At 40.1% G+C, this 11106-nt stretch overlaps 1 protein-coding gene across 1 annotated transcript in view; it reads right to left on the bottom strand.

Moving 5' to 3' along the window:
- Window positions 1-11106, bottom strand: part of TG (thyroglobulin) — a 147979-nt gene that overhangs the window by 63774 nt on the left and 73099 nt on the right. Inside the window, exons 40-41 of the mRNA XM_051778582.1 lie at window positions 7580-7739; window positions 2366-2565 (exon numbers count right to left, since the gene is read on the bottom strand). Coding sequence (XP_051634542.1) covers window positions 2366-2565; window positions 7580-7739 — 360 coding nt within the window. The remainder of the gene's footprint in view (window positions 1-2365; window positions 2566-7579; window positions 7740-11106) is intronic.

Here is an 11106-nt window from a genome sequence, read left to right as displayed (position 1 = left end):
CAGTATTGACTGATCTGCTTCCATGGCCAGGAGGGACCTGGTGTCTTCCCTTGTGTTGTGTGGAAGAAGTCTGGGAGCTTTCCTCCTGACACCTGCCAGGGATGCCTGGGGAGGACACCTAACATAGCTGCCCTCCACAGCTTCCTGAAATCCATACCATTGATCCACTCTTCTATATCAAAATTGCACTGGCAAATAAATAAATTAATCAAAAGATGAAGTCAGATGCCAGGTTAATGCCCTTAAACCATTTAAAACAAGACCATAATCACTGATACCACTTTTTAATAATCACACAACTGAAAGGTGAAATAAATTATAAAGGGTCCTCATGATAGCTTTTTATTGATTTTGTACAATCTGTTTACAGATCTGTTAAAAAAAAAACACCTATTATAGGGTAGACATAGGAAACTCAAAAGCATTTTGCTGTTTCAGGTGCTTGTCTTCTTGTAAAGAAAGTTTCATACATCACACCTCTCTGCACGCTCAGAAACAGTATGGTTTTATCATGCATAGCAAAGACCGAAACAAAGAGCACAAAGCTGACTTTTGCAGAAGAGCTGTACTGCTTCATGGTATTTTCCCTCAGGAAAGCTATACCTGGTATATATTCTCAGTTTTATGCTTCTTAGCCTGTGTGCAGCTCCTTTTTTACAGTAAAATTAAAAGTATTCAATGATTTTGGTGTCTGGGAACAAAAGCAAGACACATCCCTTTACAGTAGGTGTAAGTGAGAAATCTGAGTAAACCAACAGTTGCATTTGGCATCACTTTAATAAAAAACAAAATCTTAAAAAAAAAAAAAGCAATCAAGTATATTTTAAAGCTACAAGCTCCTTGTACTGTTGCTTGCTTTTCATTTTGTCAGTGTACTTCACAAGAAAACTACATCCACTGTGATGCTGTCAGGATAAATAATTAATACTTCTCTGAAACCACTGGAGACCCTGTTTTTGCTAAGACAGTGGTCTGCACAGTCCCAGGAAGAAAATTGTTGTTACAAACTTTAGGTAAGTGGAAAGAACTGATGCACCTGCCTGCTCATTGCACTTGTCACTGTTTTCCATTATTCAATGTTCTGCTGCAGGAGAAAGAATGAGTTTAGACTTTTTTGTATAAAAGAAAAGATGTAATGTGGAACTACACTCAGAAGTAACAATAAGCAAAGAGGTTCTTGCATTTCCCTTTCTCGAGTTGCTCAACTGGTAAATTGCACTTTATCCTGCCACAGCTTTCACAGGGCCCCATCCTCAGTCATGTCAGTAAAGGGTTTGTGATTTCAGAGTAAAAGTACGATAAAACTGAAAGAAAACAGCTCTGGGTCTCCTGGCCAATTAACTGCTATGCCAAGAGCTGAGTAAAAATCTTGGAACTGTGTGAGGAATGATCTGACAATGACACAAAAAACCCCCCAACTACTGAGCAGCGATTTTCATGACTTCCCTTGCCTTCCCCATTAGAGTGATGCAATTAAAATAAACTTACTGAGCCATGGGGATGCAAAAGGCAAGTTATGTTTTCTGAAGCAAGGACACAGTGAAGAAAAATTAAGATGTCATTATTTTCAAGACAAGATTGTATTTAATTGGGCCCTAGGCTTCCTGAACCAAGAATTCCATCCCCCTGCTTACTGTTTGAAGTCAACCCTGCTAGCAGAGAGATCATTTTGTCCAAGTACCATTTCTGCTGGATACATAAACCTCCTCTGATCATTAAGCCTTATTTAGAGCACACCACTCTTATCTTAGGCTGTAAAGAGAAACGGCAGTATTGACACTGACAAAACTGATCTCAAAGTCCTGAGATTCAACATGGGAAAGGCTGTAAAAACATGGATCACTTGGACTGACTGAGAAAATGGTCTAAGCTGACAGCAAATAAGCCCATCAGTAAACACATTTTTACTCTCTGAAACTTCCTTTTCTTTTAAATGAAATCTGCCATAAGATCTGATAAAAAGATTGGATACTTTAACGTGTAGAAATCTGGCTCATCAGTTTTAGAGTCTAAAGACTGCTGACCAACAAATGTATTTATGGAATGGAAACTAAGCTGTTGTACCTGTAAGTTATGAAACAAGATTATTTATATAATGCACAAAAAACCACAGTGACGAAAACTAGATTCTTACTATGAGTAAATCAAACACAAAAGTGCATCTCTTGTACATCCTGGTGAAGCGCTCAGCTCCTGGAGATAACAGTCCCAGGTGAGATGAAAAATAACTATAGCAATAACAGCCCTATTAGTGCTGCCAAGGTATGGACGAAATAAAACCAGCACCCACACACTGCAACATCCTCATCTCTGCATCAACATCCTTTCACAATGAAGTTGAAGCTGAAGCAGGAATGGAACTTACCATCAACAACACCCTCCTGAAAAGGTCAGTATCCGCTGTCTCTGTGAGCAGGTGAATGCTGGTGACATCTGCCCCACCACGGTCAGCTCCCAAAGAAACCCTGCTGGGGTCTCCTCCAAAGCCAGCAATGTTCTGCTGCACCCACTTCAAAGCTGCCAGTTGATCCAAAAGTCCAGCATTCCCACTCGCCTCAGCAGAACCTGTTGTAGAAAATAAAACGGGGCTGAAAAGAAACAAAACTATAAACCTTTGAAGTTTTGACTAAATGTCACATTTTTAGCAGCTCCTGAAGCTGAACTTGGACAAAACTGCTACCATAAGTTAAAAGTCTAAAGTGGTCTCTTCCAAGGTTATCACTTTACAGACTGACTCCATTTCAGTTTTTACCACTCCACCAGGCAGCCCTGGAGGTGCCTCTTTGTCTGTCCTGTTGATAGAAAAATAACACCCCAACTTCTAAGCTTCATTAGGACACATCATGGCAGGAGACTTGAACACAGGCTCAGGTATCCACAAATTTAGCCATAAGATTCTTTTTCTACGTAAGTAGATCGATCTTAGAATGAATTAAAAGCACACAAAAAAATCTGTGTGTTTTCCAGATTCTTGAGTTGGAAGGGACCCATAAGGATCATTGACTGTTTCCCTAGAGTGCACCTAATTGCATATTTCCTTCCTACATCCCTTTTATACACTTACCCTGTCTGACCAATCATTATAAGTCATAACATCTTGGATTTCTTTACATGCTTCCAGACATTATTTTAAAATGCATATCTCCATCTACATCCTCTGAGATTATCCCATGTCTAACTGATAGAAATCTGATATATATATATATATATTTCAGAAATATGAATATATAAATACTCATATTTTTGTTAACATGGAAACAAATAATTAATCATGTATTTCACATGCCTAAGTATCAACACTTACTTTTCAACCTCAACAAGTGGTAACCTGATACTTTGATTAATAGGAAACTAATGCTGAAAGCATCTAATGATGCAACCCCCTAGGTAAGGTTAATTTTATATCAACAAAAGCAGAAATAAGTAATTCCTCCACAATCTGTAAGAAAGGAATAGAAAATGATTATTCACTGTCTACTTCTTTATAATCCACAATGAGCCATTTATTTTTAAAGTTTTAAAATTCTCCACATTTAAAACTTGAGGAAAAAAGCCCCACAGGGCAAGACAAAAAAGTCATGAATAGAAAAACAGATGAAACTATTTGTTTCTTCCATTGCCAAGACCAAATAGTACAATTTTAAACTAAGGGTAGGTTCAGAAACTAGTGAATCAAAATCAACAGAGAGTGGAATAAAAAGCTGCCACTTTGTGGAGATGTAGCCCTGTCTTGGGCAAAGAGCAATTGAAAGTTTACATCCTGTGGTAGATATCAATATACTTACTGTAATGAATTACTGAGGTGTCAAACATACCAGTTTAAGCAGCAGAATAAATACAGAGGAGAATAGATTACTGGTAGCCTTGTAGGGTTTAGAGATACCCACATCATAACAGGCATCACTGTAAGTACCCTTCCAGTAGGGCAGCCAAAAACTAAGTGGTGCAAAAACCAAAAAAACATAATCTTCCATCTATAGCCATAGTTTCAGATGAACAGTGCAAGCCATACCAGTGAAGCAATGGAGAAAAAGCTTTCCCTGGTCAGTTTTTGGGGTTTGGTTTGGTTTGGTTTTAGTTTTTTTCTGCACACCACGACCAGTTCCCAGGGTCCTCAATCCAACAATAAACCCACTCTGTGCTGTTGAAAAGGCAATCTCATTTTAAGGACTTGCTGCATCCCTTGTGAGACATCCCCAGAGGAAGTGAAATCACAGAATCATTTAGGTTGGAAGAGACCCTTAAGATCATCAAATCCAAGTGTTAACTGCCAGGTCCATCACTAAACCACGTCCCCAAGTGCCACAGCAACAAATCTTTTAAATGGTGACTCCACTACTGCCCTGAACTGCCTGTTCCAGTGCTTGACAATCCTTTTGGTGAAGAAATTTTTATACGTAAATCCATGTAAATGTTTTAGCCACACAATTATTATATATATATATATATATAATATATATTTGTTTAATATAGTACCAATACATTAAACAAAAAGTTCTAAGAGGGAAATATAACCAGTTCCTTTTGCCCTGGCAAAAACCACAACCAGGTTGTGAAATGTACCACACTGGAGAACAGTGGACATTCACAGGAGTTAGACCAAAAGAAACATGTCTGCCAGGAATCTTTTCCACTGCCTTTTTGTAGGAAAAGATTGCATTCCTGAGAACCACAGGAGACTGAAAAGAAACCAGTGTCTTTGTTTGCTTCCTTCTGAACATACATTTCTGTTATTACCAAATGGGAGAACAATAGTGCTAAACAAAAGCATGAAAATCATTCTGTTTTATATGATTTCATGGAATCTTAAAAGAATCAAACCCAAAACCATGACTGTCTTCTCCATATCCTTGCCATTTGTATCAATGGCAATTCACCCTTATTTTTCCAGATGCAAAGCAAGAGGTAAAGGCACTAGTAAGAATGTGCATCTTCTTTTGTAACATCAATGAGTGACAGTAAATTAAATTAAACATCTTTTGTATGAAGAAGGAAAAGAGTTCTTTCAGTTCTTGAAAAAGCCCTGCCATTGAGATCAGAACAGCTGCAGAACTAACAAAAACCCCAACCAAACAAAAGGAAATCTGTTGTTTTCACTGCTCTTCAGTTCCTTAAATATCCATTCAATTTCTTCATTTCTAGTTTTGCAATTTATAACAAGTCAACTTAAGAGGATTCAGCACTTTGCTTAGTTGGACAATGAAATTAATATTACTCACAAGTTCATAACTTTTATTTCTAATTGTAGAGCCTTCTAACAGTCCTGCTGCTAATGTTCCCACAGTCCTAAGGGCGAGCTCCTGCCTCCCTTGAAACTAATGGTTAAACTTCCAAAGGACCAGGATTTGTCTTTCATGAAGAATGAAAAACATCCCTGGAATATCACTAAGGATCTGTTAGAGAAAAATCCTTGTATTACTTGACCCAGACTGCTAAGATTCATTGAAAATCCCCAGTGGCTACTGTCATGTACAGAAGGATTCAAAGATGTTCTATCAACCTGTGGGGGACCAGAATGGGTATGACTGAAAATCCCTGCTGCTGGGAACCCTGATACAAACACACACACTTTATTACCCCCACCCCATGGAGTAAAGACAACATAGGGGAGATAGTATGTGATACTGAAGGAATTTTTAAGGTTTCCCATGAATATGGAGCTTAGCTTGCTGTTTGGACAACACTCTGATACATGATGTGATTCTTGGGGTTGCCCTGTGCAGGGCCAGGAGTTGAAATCTGATGTTCCTCGTAGGTCCCTTCCAACTCAGGATATTCTATGATTCTAGGATACCAGGATTTTCCCAAATTCACACCAAGGACTTCTCAAAGAGGATGAGGTCAGCAAAGACTGCACTTTTCTTTGGCCACAGCTCCACAGTACAAATGAGGAAAAGGTCCCCAGATAGTCCCAAAGTGTAATGAACCACCTCTATCTGAAGGTTTGCAGGAATGCCAATCAGGTACAGCAAGCCCATGTCTTGACATTTTGGGACATGTAAACAGATCCCTACGAAAAAGAGACTGAATAATTTTCCTGATCCCAAAATTATGGACCATCACATAAATACTGGTGTATAATATTCAGCCCCTCCAGCAGTTTCTGTTTAGGAAGAAACCTGGGTGAGGTTCACTGGGCTGAAGGAGGTTAGTGGGTAATGTGTGGGCAGTGCTGCGTAATGGAAGCTCCCACAGCACATATCCACACTGCATTTGGCTCTAGACAAAATTAAATTATGGTATCGCTTTCATAAACATCAGGTTTGCACTGATGAAAACAGCGATTTTTTTTTTCTCACAGATACACTTATAGCCAATTTCTTATCTAAATGAGTAAGGAGCTTTAGTGCCAGATCTCTAGATATTGAATGAAAGATGGGCTTTGCTGGGAGTGAGCTTTGAACAAAACAGTAAATAGAGAAGGGACAAAATAACCAATAACTGCAGTTATAACCCCAAACTGGGCAAAATCTACCCAGCAGTGAACACTTAAAAGAATCATGATGCAAAGTATGTAGGTCTGGTAATTGCAAACATGGCAAATATAACTTCCTAAAGGTTATAAAGGTATTAAAATGCCCACAAAGGAGACCAAGAATTGCTGCAAGACCAATAGAGACAGAGCTCCATTTGGAACTGTTGCATTTTCTCTCCACGTCTCTCTACCTTAGTTCCCCTGCCCCAGGCAGAAGTGAAAGATGGTATAAAGAAAAGTATTCTCTATTTGCTTAAACAGGTAAGTCTAATAAAAGTCAAAATGAAAAAAAGAAAAAAAAACAATCCCAAAGAGCAGATGGCACTACCACAAAGGTTTAGGGAGATCCAATGTACATTTTCATGTGTATGTGCCTCTTTGTGATGGGAATTTGTATAATTTTCAATAGCAATTGATATTAGGGGGCAATAGGAGAGCAAAAGTGTCCTTTATACTAGAGTATGGGGAAGAGTTGCAAACACAGAACATGCAGTTAGATTCAGGACAGTATGGAGGGCTAACAGATTCAAATTAAATGTGGCAAGTCCTTCAGAGGAGAAGTCAAGCTGAACTGCTGAGGAACCAACCATCTTTGTGCCATACTTCCATCCTTTCGCATTCTTCTTACCATGAACCTGCAGTTATTCCTCTCTGCCTCTTCCCCACTCTGACATGGGCACAACAGAGCATCAGCAAAATTTCATGGATGGAACAATTTGGAAGTTGGAGTCATTGAAAACCATACCCGCAATGGTAGGCCACTGGAATTAGCAGGAATTTTGATGCCTAACCTATCTTCATGTATGTCTGCAAAACCCAATATCCACAGTTGCATTTGCAAACAGAAGTCTAACCAGTGCTTCGATACGGATGCTTGAGTTTGGTTTGTTGTCCCTTTGCCTCCAGCCCTTCCCCTTTCTCTTCAGATCTAGTCACCACCATTTCTTGACCATTTTTCTTTTCAAAAAAAAGAAAAAAAACAAATCAGTGAAATATATGGGTTTCTCAAGTTAAAAAACTACTTTAAAAAAAAATCAGAAGCAGAAGTGGTACAGAATGCAATTTATCCCATAGCTGTGTTTGCTCTGGAAATCCATGACTTACCAGTACTAAGGAAGCCAAAGACACCAACCCGGTAGTTTGCTGTCACAACAATGACGTTACCGATGGCAGCGAGGTAGGATCCATCCAGAGTTGTCTTTCCCTCCTCAGCACTGTAACTCCCTCCATTGTGGAAGAACAGCAACACAGACATATTTTTGACCTGCCATGACAACAACCAGGTTACTATTCCTGTAGCCAACTGCTTTTGTCAGTCACCGATGAGAACACAAGCATCTTCCCCATTAATATTATCTAAGCCATTTATAGCTCTTTATGAGTGACCATAATGAGGGGGTATCTGGCTATCTGTCTGGAATTCAATGGCTATTGTCATAATTCTCCACAAATTGTCCACAATTACCTATATACCATTAAAGAGGGCACTCTGTCCAGTATAAGGTGGATCTAATAGCATCATTGTGTTCCACCAGTCAATATCTCCTCTAGGTTAGCCCAAGGCAGCTCCTCTTGCCTTGGCCACTGAGCATGTGGTGGGCTTATCTTTGCTAAAGCATACCTGCTTCACACAAACATTCAGGAAAAGTTCAAAGAAGAGGGAAACAGGAGAAGGGCTGCAGCCAGGCAGGAGACCTCAGCACATACCAGCAGGTTACAGTTCTACCAAGATGACACTCTAAAGAAATACCCTCAGTGAAACATACGGAGGGGTTTTGTTTCAGTTTTTGTCTTTTTTTTTCTTTCCTGCTGAATAAAGCAGAATAACCTGCTCCAATGATAGAAAGGTTTTTTCAAAATGTAACCCCAATTTTCCATTCAGCACTTTCATCCCCTATTGCCCACTTTGGGACTATCCTGAAGGAGGCTCCTCTCTCCTCTGCTCAGCAGCAGGTCACACACACCCACCATCCCACTTTCTGCATTGGCAGCTGGCGGTGTTTTCTGAAGAAGAGCTGGTGGCCCCTGCAGCAGCATCAAAGTACATCTGGGGTTGGTTTTCCCTGCAGTTAGAGGGCAATGAGCTCTGCTGCTGTTATTTTCTGGATGGAGCTTAGCTAAACACAGCAGTGCCATCTGTTCTGGCAAAGGATGTCTCCAGCAAAAACATGACTGGCTGTACAGGAGAAGCAGCATCCTGAAAAATTATGGAATAGAAGGCAAACACCCCTCAGTTGCCCTTAATTTTTCACAACTGTGCACACTCCTCACTTATCTATCTGGTGAATCACTTCAGGGGCTTCTTGTGAACATGACAATGTTACCAAGAAAACCCAAGAAATTGCAAGCACTGAGACTTGCTGCTTTTTCTCATTAACTTCTCCGAATTGAAATTGCCTAATTTGCAGTGCCTTGTCTGTGGTTCCCATTTCTGCACTGCACGCAGCACAGAGAGAGATGGAGGTAAAGAAAAAAATGAAATAATGTGTTTTCAGATGGAAACTCATTCTGAAATACAACCACATGGAGCCATGTCAGCTAAAACAGTATTAACCATCATATTCAGCCTGCTCCATCCCCTCAGTTCACCATGGTTAAGCCTGAGGTTCACACTAAGCATTTCCCATGTGTCCACAGCCTCTGTAGCACCATGCCCTCCAGTTGCCCTGTAAATTGCATATTACATTATTCTGAGTGACTTTACCCAATGCTATAGTGATGAAAAGCTTAAGAAAGGTTAAGTCAGGCAATAAAATTTTGAAATGGCAAACCAAAGCCATTTGCAACAGCTGCAACAGATATGGAGTAATTCAGGGGAAGATTTAGCACTGGGACTGTGCACAGTGCCAAGTGTATGGATGTAGTATTCCCATTTCTTAGTCTGCATCCAGCAATGGGAAGCCCAGCAGCTCCATCATAGTCTCATGACTGCAAGGTCTTAGGTCCCATGTGAAAACCCTAACAGGAGAATGAAGTTCAGCAGCACCAGGAAGTCTGAAAGGCTTCATAATATTCAGAACCATCTTCTCTATCACAGAATCACAGAACGGGTAATGTTGGAAGGGACCACCGGTGGGGTTATCTGGTCCAACCCTCCCTGCTCATCCTTCTGTAAAAAACACTTGGCAGGAATAGATTTAAACTCTACCAAGCCAGGCAATCTACAGTGCTTTTACTACTGCAAAATATTGTTCAGTAAATAATTGAGTGCAATGGGGATGATGCACTAAGGATGGGAATAACATGTGCAGGGGATGGGGTAGGAGGAGAGAGGGTACACTTTCTATTCCTATTTAATGGAGATTTTAAAATCATGATTGTACAATTAAACTCTTCTTAAATGAAGGTAAAGCACAGCTTTGCTTTGCTCGTGTAACAGGTGGTGATGATTACAGATGGAAAAAATCAGAAGTGCCAGTTTAATTGTGATACTTGTAGCTACAGAAGCAAAATGATGTCATTCACCTTCTTCACTGATTGATACTTTGAGAGTCCTTTGGCAACAGGCATCAGTCCCTGCACTGTGCTCTTGTTGAGGCTCAAAATGCTCCTGAATGACCTCTGCATTCACTGCTTTTCAAGAGATTTTGTATTCAATATTTACTAGCTGATTTAACCTTCCATGGGCTGAAAATACATAACTATAGTTCTCTGTGAGTAAAAAATAGAGCTCACCACAAAAAGAGGCAGGAAAATGCAATGCTTTCTGCTCCCAGCTACTTCTGTAAAACCAGAAGTTTTAGTTCTCTCTTGGTCTGGACTTCTACATGTGAAACTGATTGACTTGATTGGATCTACTTCTACTTTACACCTCTACAAAAGAGGGATTCAGCTCACAGGACCGCCAGGAGAAGAGACAAGCCTATTTAGTCTATCAGATGGTAGAAAATACAATGTTTTCAAATAAACTATCTTGAAAGCAGCTCTTAAGCATAGATGGCAAACTGCCTGGGACAGTGACCTGATGGTTTCAATAAGTGGGGACTACACTCGAGGCAAAATGACAGTCTGATGCTGCAGGGAGAAGACAGACTGCTGGTCTCTCTGATGATTAAAACGGGCCTGCAAGGCACTCTCTGTGCTGCTGTCAGATAGCTAGACCAGCTCTTTCCAGACATGATGTATGACAGACTTATAAATTTCTACTATAACTACCATCACCTTCTGAAAATTTCCAGTAGTGTGGAAAGAAACAGTTCCTGTCTCTGAGCCCACTCTTCAATGAGATTCATATGTTATTCAGCAGCTTTATCCCCAGCCCCCCAGGGGTTGGCCAATCATTTTAGCTTGGCTTTAACTTGAAGCTTTCTTTTATATCTTTTAGAATGAGAAAATCAAGAACTTTCAAATGATGATTCCTCACATTGTACCAGTGGCCCAGTCATTTTTGAAACATCTATTTTTATGCCCTGTGAGCTGGCCACAAATCTAGCATTGCTTTGCCACTCTCATTCCTCAACAGATCTCCCACAGATGTCAACAGGGGAACAGTAAATATGAGGGTGAAATAAAACCATCAGCAGCTCCCTGACTGGTGGCAAGTGTTGATGTATTGTCTAGCATTATTGTCTGCTGGACAGTTGATCTCACTGCAGGAACATTGCCATTTCTGTCCCTAATTTCTCCACCTT

This window comes from Manacus candei, unplaced genomic scaffold (assembly GCF_025592945.1).
Source record: "Manacus candei isolate 608988 ecotype Guabito, Panama unplaced genomic scaffold, ASM2559294v1 h1tg000013l, whole genome shotgun sequence".
Lineage (NCBI taxonomy): Eukaryota > Metazoa > Chordata > Aves > Passeriformes > Pipridae > Manacus > Manacus candei.
Note: the sequence above shows the minus strand (reverse complement) of the source record. Positions and strands in the feature narration are given on the sequence as shown.